The 13,664-nt window shown below is 51.9% G+C and overlaps 1 protein-coding gene across 1 annotated transcript in view; it reads right to left on the reverse strand.

Moving 5' to 3' along the window:
• Nucleotides 1–1,975: 1,975 nt before the first annotated feature.
• VAX2 (ventral anterior homeobox 2) overlaps nt 1,976–13,664 on the reverse strand; it is a 45,415-nt gene continuing 33,726 nt past the window's right edge. Inside the window, exons 2-3 of the mRNA XM_060279111.1 lie at nt 12,027–12,214; nt 1,976–2,458 (exon numbers count right to left, since the gene is read on the reverse strand). Coding sequence (XP_060135094.1) covers nt 1,976–2,458; nt 12,027–12,214 — 671 coding nt within the window. The remainder of the gene's footprint in view (nt 2,459–12,026; nt 12,215–13,664) is intronic.

The raw sequence follows: 13,664 nt of genomic DNA on the forward strand, positions 1-13,664 counted from the left end.
CCATGGAGCAAGACCAGCTGGGGATAAGCTGCGGTGTTCATTGGCCCGACACTCAGCCAAGTCTGTGCACATTGTGTTCTTGATAATAGTTAACTCCAACTTGCTCGGTGTGCGTTAGTGCTGGCTCGCTCCTGAAACCTGTTGGGGCTGATAGGGCGGACGGCAGGGTGACCAACAGCAAGGGGAGCCAGAGCAGGAAACTCAGGTGGTGTTTTTGGGTATATGTGCCATCTCCAGAACATAACCCCCGGTCATGATGCAATTGTACTGTATAGGAGGAACACAGGAAGCTGTCTTGAGTCAGGCCATTGGTGCATCTAGCTTAGTGTTGTCTTGCACTGGCTGGCAGCAGCTCTCCAGAATTTCAGGCAAGAATATGTCCCAGCAGGGATTGAACCCGGGACCTTCTGCATGCAGGGCACGGGCTCTACCAATGAGCTAGGTCCCTATAGGAAGCTGCTTGCACCAGGTTAGGCTACTTAGAACCATCGAATGGTAGAGCTGGAAGGGACCCTGAAGGTCATCTAGTCCAACCCCCTGCAATGCAGAAGTCTCAATGCACGGTCCCCCATTATATATCGAGCTCAGTATTGCCGGCCTTGGCTGGCTGCAGCTCTCCATGTTTTCAACTGGAGGTTTTCCCCATTACATTCTTATCTGGTCCTTCTAACTGAAAACGCAGGGGATTTGACTTTCGGCCTTCTGCATTCCAAGCAGGTGCTCTGCCTGTGAACTGAGGCCCCTTGGTCTGTTTGCTTCTTGGGAAATGGGAGAGGGGGCCTAGGACAGCCTTTCCCAACCTGGCATTCTCAAGGAGATTGGGGCTTGGGAGTTGTGGTCCAAAACATCCAGAGAGCAAAATGTTTGGGGTGGGGCTGCTGGACTAGGGTTTCTAGCGCTTGTGCAGACTGATCCTGAGAGACTCACAAATGCCCTTACCTGGGTCCATATGGGCCAAGGGGAAACCTCATGAGGGCAGCCTGCACACCATGCCATTTAGCTGCAATTCCTGCCTTAAAAACATGAGAAGAACTCTGCAGAATCAGGCCAGGGGCCCATCCACTCCAGCCTCCTGTTCTCACAGTGGCCAGGCAGATGCCCCCGTGGGAAACCAGCAAGCAGAATTCGGGCACTTTGACACCCTTCCCAACCAAGGGCCCATTCTGCCAACTGAGACTGTTTCCTGCTACTAATATATTTAAGGAACTTTAAGTTGTTGGTTTTAATGCTTTCAGCAATTCCTCAAAGTCTTTTGACGCATCCGTCATTGTCTGCTTACACTTTTTGCCAGAGTTTTGTGCTCCTTTTTGCTCTCTTAAATTGTAGAAGACTTCAGGTTTTTTTCTTGCCTCTAATGGTTTTTTGACCCTCGTCATCAACCATTCCAGTGTACACTCAATTTGAATTTCTAATGTTCTGTTCTTAAACAACTCCCTAACCTTTCGGAGTGATTTGACCCCAATGGCTTTGCCTCTCAACTTCCTTTTTACCAACTTCCTCATTTTGGGTAAAGCTGCCTCTTCTCTCCCCCCCCCCCATTTTGCAGGGGGTTGGACTCGATGACCTTCAGGTACCCCCACTGCCACCGCTGCCACCCAGCTCTACGACCCTACGAACCCCGTGTACGTCCATTCGCCCCTGCCAAAGTAGTCACCATACCGAGCCAGCTTTGTCTGTCGATGTCGTTTAATTTCCGTGAAAGGAGCACACTCACCCACACACCCAGGCACGCACGCAGAGGCACACATCACATGGTTGACATTTGGTAAACAGTCTTCAAACACACACACACACACCCTTGCGAAAGAGAAGCCCCTGCTGGGGTTGGGGGCGTGGGACTCGGCGTGAGGTGGGGGGGAGGACGGGCGGTCAGGGGGATGGCGGCGTGGGGGGCGTCCTTTTGACACTCTGCTTCCCTTCGTCACTGTTGTTATTATTAATTAATTAATTAATTGTCGTTAATGATCTCTCTTCTTTAAGGGCTTGGCTTCTTGCTGGCTAGCGCACTGTCTTTCCTCTCCAGCCGCGTGTAAGGCTCAAAGGCGGAGGTGCCCAGTCCGTATCCACTGGGGAGCTCGTGGAGGGTCCCCAGCAAGGGGCCGCCAAAGCAAAGAGGGGCCGGCGGCAGCCGAGGGGGCGCTGAGGGGGCGGCCAGTGAGGGGACCTGCAAGCTGAAGGCCCCCGTCCCCGGAGGGCTGCCCCCGCCACCCAGGCCTGGCGAAGTGTTCCCTGACGCGCCCATCGAGGACCCGTTTCCAGAGGGGTTGCCGACGGGGTTGGGAGCAGGGGAGAGCAGGCTGGGGGGGCCCCCGGGAACCGACAGGAGCCTGCCCTGCTCCAAGAGTCTCAGGATGTTGCAGGTGGCAAAGGACTCTGAGGTGGACGTGGCGTGCTTCTCCGAGTCCCTGCTCTGGTCCTTCTTCTGCTTGGTGCGGCGGTTCTGGAACCAGACCTTGACCTGGGAAGGGAGAGAGAGAAGAGAGAGAGGTGAGAGCAGGTCACACAGTAGCCATATTGGATCTGGCCAACAGGGGCGTAGCCAGGATGAAAATTGGGGGGGGCAAGGGGCAGGGCCAAGGGGCAGGGCCAAGGGACGGGGGGAGGGGCCACAGTCAGGGGCGTAGTCAGGATGAAAATTAGGGGACAAGGGGCGGGGCCAATGGGCAGGGCCAAGGGGCGGGGGGAGGGGCCACAGTGGGGCAAGGAAAGCTCCCTTCTCCCTGGCTGGCTGTGGGGCGGGCGGAGGGAAAGCCAGGCAACCGCTTTGTGCAGCTCTGGGGCTTTCCCTCCACCCGCCCTACAGCCAGCCAGGGAGAAGGCAGACGGCACCAGGCGGGCAGCGGGGCAGGTTGGCCAGCGGCCCTGCTTCTAGGGGGGCAATTGCCCCCTCCTGCCCACCCTGCCTACGCCCATGCTGGCCAACACTCGTCAGCTGGCAGGAGAGATAGAGGCCATGGGTGGGTTTTGGTCAGGTCACAACACATGTCCCGCTTGGAGTCCGGCGTAAGTCAGCAATGAAAACAAGAAGCCACCCAAGGCCAGTGACGCTAAATCTTTAGTCAAGGAAACAACCACAGCTCAGTCCTTGTGGTCTCAGCAACCCTTTTGCCGCTCCGATGCTACTAGCCCCGAGATGGAAAGAGGAAAGAGTCCCTAGCAGAGAGGAATGGCAGGCTAAGCTAATGGACTACGCTGAAATAGCAAAGCTGAGCTGATTGGAAAACTCAGGAACCAAGAGGGCAAAAACTTCAAAAAAAGAATGGGGGAGGGGAATTATAATTTATTTAAGAGACCACTGCAAGCAGATGAAAACATGAGCAGGATTTTAATCTCACTTGTAATGCAACAAATACTATGGAAAATATGGTTGGATACAAAATATAGATTATGGAATAATATGCAGTTGTAAATGTTGCCAATAGGAGCCAAGGAGGGGATGGTGTGTGTGTGTGGGGGGGGAGTATCGAGATTCAGAGCAATCTCTATATATGGATAAATATTTGGATTGTTATAAATTGGTATTCGTAAAATCAAATAAAAATGATTTCAAAAAAAACAACCACCACTTTATAGGACAGGCATCCCCAAACTGCGGCCCTCCAGATTTTTGGCCTACAACTCCCATGATCCCTAGCTAACAGGACCAGTGGTTGGGGAAGATGGGAATTGTAGTCCCAAACATCTGGAGGGCCGAAGTTTGGGGATGCCTGGTCTAGGAGACCTTGCCCCCCTGAAGCAGTTGCAAGGATTGAAGGTCCCTGTCTTCCCAGTGCCCACAAGGATTCCTCCTCTCCAGGGTCCTTCCCATGCAGTCTCAGGCTCACAACCCCCCCTCTGCTCTGCCTGTTTCATTCCTCTGTGGCTTCTAGGAGACCAGAGGGAAAGGGAGCTGGCTGAAGCAGGAGCGGCAGACTGGCCCTGTCTCCAGTTTCCCTCCTAGAATCTCTTGGCCACCCTCCCCTCCAACCTTCTCTTCAGCCTCAGAGTCTGAACTGCTCTCTGCCACAGCCTCCTCCTGCTCACTAAACCCTGTCACTTCTCCTGCTGCTGACACCTCCTCCTCCTGCTGCCAGTCTGCTTCTTCTCAGTCTGAGCACTCTTTGTCAACCCACCACCAACCCCCTGGCTCAGAGCCTTTCCCCCCCTGGGGGATCCCTAGGGAGTTTCCTGGCTGCCTCCCACCCCTCCTCTGCATCCTGCCAGTCCATGTCAACACAGCACGGCGAGAACAGGAGAAAGCCCTTCTTCACACCTCAGGTGGTTGAACCATGGAACTCGCTGCCACAGGAAGCAAGGAAGGCCACCAACTTGGATGGTCTTTTTTTTTAAAGCAATTTATTAAGTTTTCCAAATAAACACATTAAAGACAATAAACAAAACAAACATACAACACACACAATTGTCTTTTTAACAACTCTTCCCAAATCTCTCATTCCCAATGCTCTGCCAAGCTTGACTTCCCTCCCTCCCCTCATTTGGTTTTCTTTTTAACTCTTATCTCGCAGTTCCTTTATTCCATCCGTTTAAAGTCAATTCGTAGGATTTATTTCAGTCCTCCAAGTGTCTTTAAACTTCTACAGTTTTTTTCCATATAGTCCACAAATTTACTCCAGTCTTTTTGGAACCTTCCTTCCCCCTGGTTCCGGATCCTGCTAGTCAGTCTTGCTAATTCTGCATAGTCTATCATTTTTGTCTGCCACTCTTCAATCGTCGGTAGATCCTGAGTTTTCCATTTTTGGGCTAACAAAGTCCTAGCCGCGGTTGTCGCATACAAAAATATTATATAATCCTCCTTTGCAATCTCTTGTCCAATAAGACCTAATAAAAATGCCTCAGGTTTTTTGGGAAAGGTATACCTAAGAATCTTTTTCAGTTCATTATATATCATTTCCCAAAATCTTTTAACTTTTTCGCATTTCCACCACATATGATAAAACTCTCCCTCCTTCTCATCACATTTCCAGCACATTTTATTACTCATCCTATACATTTTAGCTAATTTTGCTGGTGTTAAGTACCATCTATACATCATCTTCCAAACATTCTCTTTCAGGGCGGTACATGCAGTGAACTTCAATGTTTGATTCCATAGTTTCAACCACGCATCATACTCAATATTATACCAACTTGGATGGTCTTTAAAGAGGATTGGGCAAATTCAGAGAGGAGGAGAATCTGCTCTGCTCTCCGCAGTCAGAGGCAGCCATGCTTCTGAATCCCAGTTGCTGGAAACTACAGGAGGGGAAAGTTGCTCTTGCGCTCAGATCCTGTTTGCAGGTTTCCAACAGGCATCTGGTTGACTCTTCTTATGTTCTTAAGTACCCTGCTGGATTTGGCCAATGGCCCATCTAGTCTAGCATCCCATCCTCACCGTGGCCAACCAGATGCCTCAATGGGAAACCCATAAGCAGAATCCAAGCACAAGAGCCCTCTCCCCTCCTCTGGTTTCTGTGGAGGCTGAGCAAAGCCATCCTGATTAGGAGCCCATTGATAGCCCTCTGTTCCATGATTTTGTCTGATCCTCTTTTAAAGGATCTAAATTTGTGGCAATCTAATCTGGGGAGGGGGGAGAGGTCTGTTAGGGAAGATGGAGCCACTGGTGCCATCTCCAGGGGCCCCTGGGGACCCAGGCCCCCGCAAAATGTTTGCTGTGGGTACCCATGGGTGCCTAGCCTCCACCCCTTGCACCACCTCCAGGGCTGCCTCAGCCTATTGTTATTTTAACTTTTCACATGTCTTAAATTAGTTGCCACTTTTTCCTATTTGTAATTTTATTCTTTTATCCTTTTTGCAAACCGCTTTGAAGTGGCGGCAGCGGCGGTTGTTTTCGCAATCAAGCAGCGTATAAAGTTCAACGATTAAGTAAATCTCAATGAAACTGGGGGTTTGCGTTCCATGTACCAGGCCTTGCTGGATACAGAGCAGCCAGCAGCCCGACGGCAAAATCACCGTTGCTTCTGGGATTTGCGATGCTATAAATAGGGCTTGGGCGACACTAATCTGTGTGAGTCAACGAGGTCTAAAGAGGATTGTAAGAGACTCCAGAAAGGGCGAGTGATGGCGGAGGAGGAGGAGAGAGGCAGGTGCCAAGGAAGGTGCTTCAAAGACTCAACCTGTGTTTCAAATGGACTGGGCCACACAAACACACCCTGAGGGAAAGAGGGAAAGCCGACCGCTTGGACAGCACAAGAGTGGCTAAGTAGAGTGTCAACCAGTCTGAGAGAAAATCAGGGCATGGTGTTGAACACCAAACAGACTTTCTTTCATCCGTCCCGATCTTCCAACACTCAGCTTCATGGGATGTCTACGGGTTCTAATGTTATGAAAGAGGGAGAGAACACTTTCCCCTGTGCACAGGCCCTCTAGGCTAGGGTTTCAGGCAGGGGACATTCCCAGCCCCAACTGAGGATGGGAAGAGCCATGGCTTAGTGTCGGAGCATCTGCCCTGCAGGAAGGATGTCCTGGGTTCAGCCCCAGGTAGGGCTAGGAGAGAACCTGAAGAGCTGCTGCCATTCACTGTGGACGATCCTGATGGACCAATGGTCTGAAGGAGTACAAGGCAGCTTTCTCCGTTCCTATGACTGAACCTGGGACCTTCTGAAAGTCAGACATTTCACACTGAGTTATGGCCCTTCCCCAATGAGATTCCTTTTTGAGACCGGTACGTTTCTTCCTATATACATAAAAACGTAAGGCGGTCATCACGCAGTCCCCATTGTAGGATTTGCTGTGCTGCGTTGAAAATCCTAGATTTGCATGAAGTGAGAGCACAGCCCCTATTGGTGGGTTTGTAATGCCACATCACAATCCCGGATTTGCATGTAGAAGGGGGATTGGGAAGAGGAAAAGTCATCTTAGCAGTTGTGTGGGGTGAGAAGGGGATACTCTAGGGGGTTAGATACATGGGAGAGAGGAATGGGGGGGGGAGGTTGGTGAGTGGCGCAGTCAGGAGCGCAGCCCCTGGTATTAACCGAAGCCCATACGAAGAGGCCTGCTGGATCAGGCCAATTGCCCATCTGGTCCAACATCCTGTTCTCACAACCAGATACCTTCCGGAAGCCTGCAAACACGACCTGAACTCAACACCAACTTTCAAACTTAACTTCCTGAATCAAAGGGCCTCTGACCCATCTATGGAGAACCTCTTCCCCCTTGAGTAGACGTCACATGCAAGAAATCACACCATTTCACCTGGCAGCTAATCCGCAGGCCTTTATTTCTGGCTCTGGGCCACCAACCTGGCAACTCGCTCTTGAGAATCAAGCCTGGGAATTCAAACATTCTCTCCTGTCCTTGGCAATCCGGTTGCAGGAGGAGAGAGTGTTCTGGAGGGTTTCCCACAGGCACCGGTGGTGGGCCACTGTGAGAACAGGATGCTGGACTTGATGCACACACACACACCCAATTGGCCTGATCCAGCAGGCTCTCCTCTTCTGTTCTTCCCAGCATGAGGTGGGCGGTTTGGCTTCTACACTGCTAGCGACGTGTTCTGTTCCTGCCTCCTTGGCTCTCTCTGAACACGTTTGGTGGTCTCATGTCGCCCATCGCCTCTCGCCCAAAGAAAGGAAAACACATTTGGCGTTCTGGGCCTCACCTGGGGGCCCTGATTGGGCAGGGAGGGGGAAAGCCACCTGCGGCTCATTGTCTTAAGGCAGAGCGAGGCAGAGGCACAAAACCTGGTGTCTCTCTTTTTGTTGTTGTCGCAACAACAAAAGCAGAGTCCGGAGACATTTGTTTTATTTTTTCGAAAGGGTCTTGTCAGAGTGAGAAGACTTAATTAGGCATCCGGGGGAACTGGAGAGAAAGGCTGGGCGTATAATTATTTCCATCAGCAGCCAAGCTCTGAATCTCCCCCCCTTTCACTCTGCTTTCCCCATCCCCTCAATTAACTGGGTCTGGGTGGAGGAATAAAACCACATCAGCCATCATGGGAGGAAGGAGGAGATTGAGATGGGGGGGCGCTCTGAAATGACCCCCATCACACAAATAATACACACACACACACAGAGGGACGGAGGGAGAGGCAGCCCTAGCGCATTTTCTCATGGCTTTGGGAGAAACAAAAGCTGGAACTGCAACCCCAAACAGCGTCAGCGGTAATTGCAAGGCTCCCAAGCCTGCTTTGATCAGCATGTGAAAAGGCGAGTTTGTGTGAGCAGAGGCATTCAAAGGAAGTGTTTGCTCAACCCCCAGATCCGGTGGGGAGGGGGCACAGGCGTTGCACCTTGGGCTGGGATCTGAGTTCAAGGACAGCCAGCCCTCTTCGCAATTCCCCACCACAGAGATACAGACAGACAGAGGCAGATTCTGGGAAACTGGGCTTCCAGGTCAAAGGTTAGGGTACGCTTGTTTGCCCATAGGGGAGTCACTCCTTGCTCATTTCGCTTGCCCTTTTCCAATGCTCCAATATTTTGGAATTCACCTTTTTCACAGCTGCAATACTTTACTGCAACGTTTTCACTGAACTGTCCACCCAGAACACAAGGTTCCTTTCCTGGTCAGTCACTGCCAGCTCAGACCCTATCAGTGTCTATTTGAGATGTTAGGGGTGTTTGTCCTGATGGGTACACTTTCTTCCCAACTGAACCACATTTGCCCTTTTAATGCCCTTTCACCCACTTGGGAGAGATCCGTTCGGAGCCTCTTGAGTCTCTTTTTTCTTCTTACCACCTTGAACAATTTGGGGGTCATCAGCAAGCCTGGCCACCTCTCAGATCACCCCTGACTCTGGGTCATTCATGAGCAAGATAACAACTACCAGTTCCACTTCAGGGCCCTTGAGAGACCCCACTTCTTACACCACTGTTGCACTCAGGTGCTCCTCGAGGGCTTCCCATAGGTATCTGGCCTAGTCCAGGATGCTGGCCTGCATGGGCCTTTGGCCTGATCCAGCAGGGCTGTGCATACTGTCCATTTATTCCTTGGGTCCCTCTGGGTGCCCATTCATCATGCATTCATGATTACTTGTGCTCATGGTGATATCAGGGTGGTTTAGGGTTGCCAGGTCTGGAGCAGCCCAGACCCTGAGATTTCAGGACCCCAGAATGCCTCTCCTATAATTTGCAGCCGGCTCCTCCTCTTCAATTAAATAAAGTCTCATCCACCCGGAGATTCAAACCTGGAAGTCCTGTAACCCTAGGGTGGTTATACACAACCTCATTTTCAATACTGTTTGCGACTGCCAACATTTCAGAGTGGTCGCCATACTGCTTTGTGTCCAATCAGCGCATTTCTCTTAACTTGCTGCTGAAAACCCATAACCTTTTCAGCTTTTTTTGTGCTATAGTGCAAAAGAGCCCCTCACAAAACAACTAACAAAGGGAATGAAGTGTGGATGATCCACCACTAATGTATTTTTATTATTGCATCCATAATATATTGCAGAATATACCGTATCCCCCAACCCTGCAGCAAAAGGTGGGAAAAAGGGTCCTGCAGTCTGGAGATGCCCAAATTCTCTTCCTCCTGATCCTCAACCAGTTACCGGCCCATAAGCCATTCTTATCCCAGGCTTGGCTTATATATTCTTATCATCAGAACGTCCAAAACCTGCCATACGTTCCTACGAAGGCGCCCATCAAGTCACATGAAATCTGCCAGTAGATCTGTACCTGCCTGCTATTTGGCTCTATCTACCTACATAAAGATGCTTTAAGAAGCTGCACGTTTTCCACACATGACAAAGCAGCAAAGTTCCTGCTTGTTCAGGGCGAAGGTCTGAGTGCAGATTTCAGAGCAATTCCTGCATGAAAGCCATTTCCACATTGCGGGAGTTTTGCCACAGAGTGTGTGAAAGATGCAAAGTGTCGTTCCATCATCTCTGTTGCTCATGGTAATGAATTGTTAATTGCTATTATTGCGATTAATTTTTAACAGAGCAGACCTCGTTGTGCAGCTATAAATAAAATAAGAATGTGACTTCTGCCAGCTTGGGGCTGCTCAGCCGACTAGAGTCGCGTTCTGCCTGGAAGCTTCTCTCCAGGGCCACCTCCTCCATCATCCTTTGAAGAGTCAACATGGTATAGAGGTTAGAGTACGGACTAGCACCTGGGAGACCAGAGTTCGAATCCCCTCTTCACTATGAAGCTCACAGGGTGACCTTGGGCCAGTCACTCCTCTCAGCCTAACCTACCTGGCAGGGTTGTTGTGGGGGGTTAAATGAGGAGGGAGAGAACCATGTGTGCTGCCTTGAGCTCCTTGGCGGAAAAGCTGGCATGTGAATAAGCAATAAACAAAAATAAATCCCTGGTTCTCCCAGGGATGCCCCTGAAGACTTATTACATGCACAAATGCAGAGGGCCGTTCCTACCATTAGGCAGAGTGATCCAACTGCCTCAGGCATCATAGGCTGGAAGGCTCTTCCTCCTGAGCTCTCTGACCAGACCCTTTTGTTGGAGAAGGTAGATGTGTGTCCTGTACCTTGTCCTCTACCCCGCTGGCAGAGGCAGAGCTAGCTGCTCCAGCACACATGCTGTGCCTTACCTTCCAAGTCCCGGACTGCAGAATCCGGGACTGGCAGCCGTGTGACACCGGAAGTTGCGTCAACGTAACTTCCGGTGTCGCTTTGCCCTTCTATGGGCACCAAAAATGTCTGCCGCCGACACCGGAAGTCTATGCACTTCCGGACATGCGTAAATGCGACTTTTGAAGCCGGCAGTGGCCATTTTTGGTGCCCATAGAAGGGCAAATCGGAAAGGAAAAAAAATGGCAGGAGAAAATAACGGAGAAAAACGGGAGACGAAGTGATACAGGGGACCACCGGGAAAAGGTAAGTAAACTGGGGGTTTCCCGGGGAAAACGGGGTACTTGGCAGCTATGTGCTGTGCACCCGGGGACAGGGCGAGCGTCCCAGGGAGGCAGGGCAGCGATGTCACCCCCCTCAGGGGGGACACCCGGGGCAGGCTGCACCCACCGCACCCCCCTTCCTCCGCTACTGCCTGCTGGTCTTCCTAGGGTGCTGCGCAGTGCCCCATTGCTTGTATTGAAGTACGGTAGGATTCACTACGCTATGTAGAACGGGCGGCTCAAGTGTTCTACTGTCCTCAGACAGCAAAACGCCTTGAGCCGGCCTTGCAAATGCGTTTGGTGCCACAGTGAGATGTGGCCTTTTTCTTCTTCCTCAAGGTGATAAAGGGGATGGAGAGCAAGCCTTATGTTTAAGGGCATTGGGGATGTTTCGCCTGGGGAAGAGAAGACTGCGGGGTGATGAGAGCCACCTTCAAATATCTGAAGGGCCATCACACGGGAAAAGGAGCAAGCTTGTTTTCTGCTGCTCCAGAGGCGATGACCTGAACCAATGGATTGAAATGACAAGAAAGGAGATTCTGACTAAACATTGGGGGGGGGAGCTTCCTTATGGCAGGAGTTGTTTGATGGTGGAATGCAGTCCCTCAGAAAGTAATGGACTCCCCTTCATTTGGAAGCAGAGGTTGGGTGGCCATAAGTCAGGGATTGGTTAAGCTGTGATCCCTGCGTTGCAGGGGGCTGGACTAGATGACCCTTGGTGGTCCCTTCCAACTCTACAATTCTATGATTCTGAATATTTCACAAGATCCAGAAGCTCATTTGCTTCTGGACACCACAGGACTCAGCCCTCAGGACATGCTTCCAGTGCTAGGGACGTGGAAAACTCAAGGGCTTTTTATACAGCATCTCTGTGACCGAACAGAATTCCCCTCCCCCTGGCCTCTCCCAAATCCTGGTCCAGCACTCTCTAACCATTACACCACACATGACTCTAGTTTCCTGCCTGGGGTGACTCATCCTGTGTGTCTTGTGGGTACTGATGCAGTCAAAGCAGCAAAGCTCAAAATAAGACAAAGGAGTCCCATTGTGTCATGAAAGTAGCAGGAGAGAGAGAGAGAGAGAGAGAGAGAGAGAGAGAGAGAGAGAGAGAGAGAGAGAGAGAGAGAGAGAGAGAGAATGGAGAAGGAAGAGAGAATGAAAGGGAGCAGGGGAAGAATCAGAGTGTGGGGTGGTGGAAAAGAGCGATGATGCCTTCTTCGGCAAATGCACCCATACCTTACCTGCGTCTCGGAGAGGTTGAGCTGCCGGGCGAGTTCTGTCCTCTCTCTGCCCACCACATACTGGCAGCGCTGAAACTCCAGCTCCAACCGGTAGAGCTGCTCAGCGGTGAAAGAAGTCCTGGTCCTCTTCGGCCGGTCCAGGTCCAGACCTTTGGGAAGGACGATCTCCCGGATGGTCCCTTTGGCATCTGGGGGCAAAAGCAAAGGCAGAGCCTTGAGGGGAGGCCATCAGAAAAGGAGACGAGCCCACGCTGGATCAGGCCAGCGGCCCATCTAGTTCAGCACCCCATTCTCACAGTGTCGGACCCTGGTAAACCAGCAAGCAGGATTTGAACGCAAGAGCACCTTCTTCCCTCCTGTGGTTTCCAGTAACTGGTATTCAGAAGCATGGCTGCCTCCAACTCTGGAAGACAGAGCCTAGCAATCCTGGCTAGTAGCCATCGACAGCCCTCTCCGCCATCACTTTTTCAAATTCTCTTTTCAGGGCCATCTTAAGCCCATCCAGCGCCCTGGCGCTAAGGTCCCTCCAGCGCCCCCCTCCAGAGCCTCTCCAAGGGCCCGGGAGTGCCAAGCGGACTGCGGCAGCAGCGGGAGGCCACCTCTGAGGACTCTGTGCTGCGCCTCCTTCTCGTTTCCCCAGCGCTGGGTTCCGCTCAGTCAAGCTTTGCCACCAGCGCGTGCACCGCGGGACCAGTAAGAGCTGCTTGGGCGCTGTGCATGCACTGGTGGCGAAGCTCGACCCAGCGCTGGGGAAATGAGAAGGAGGCGCAGCGCAGAGTCCTCGGAGAAGGAGGGAGACGCGGCACAGCCTCTCAGCTAGTGAAGCGCAGTTCTGGCCAGATCGCCGGAACCCTGTGCTCACTTGGCGCCCTTCCAGCGCCCAGTGCCGTGGTTCTCCGCGCCACTAGCCTCTATGGCTAGGACGGGCCTGCCTCTTTTAATGTTGGTGGACATCCCTGCCTCTTGTGGGAGTTCCATAGCTGAACTCTGTGCTTCCTCTGCCTGTAATTTCTTTTGTCTGTCCTGAACCTTCCGATATTCAGCTTCATTTGATGTCCACAAGGGGTGCCAACTTAAATAAAATATTGGGGGGGCAGGTAAGCCTCACCCTTAGCTGCCAAGTATCCCGTTTTTCACGGGAAACCCCCGGATTTTAATCCGTTTCCCGCTGTTCTCCCGAATGGAGAAAAATCCCGGAAATCCCCCGGATTTCCTACCTGCCAGGGAGCCTCCATTTTGGGTGCCGCTCTTCCCATGTGTGGGCACCAGAAATCGGGCAGAGCGGCACCGGAAGTCGCTTCTACGCAGGTGGGGCCATACCTGCCATGGCTGCTGGGCGTGCGTAGAAGCGACTTCTGGTGCCGCTCTGCCCGATTTCCGGTGCCCTCACATGGGAAGAGCGGCCCCGGAAGTTGCTTCTACGCAACTTCCAGTGCCGCGCCACTGCGGATCCCGCATTTTTCAGCGGGAGACTTGGCAGGTATGACCCCACCCCTCATAATCGATCACACGACACAGTGCATGCATACCATTTGAATGGCAGTGCCCATAAACTGGGGGGGCAGCCCCCTCAAATATTGTATTGCCCCCCCCCAAGAGTTGGCTCCTATGAGCTGGTGTAATGAGAGAGGGAGAACC

Source organism: Zootoca vivipara, chromosome 9, assembly GCF_963506605.1.
Source record: "Zootoca vivipara chromosome 9, rZooViv1.1, whole genome shotgun sequence".
NCBI lineage: Eukaryota > Metazoa > Chordata > Lepidosauria > Squamata > Lacertidae > Zootoca > Zootoca vivipara.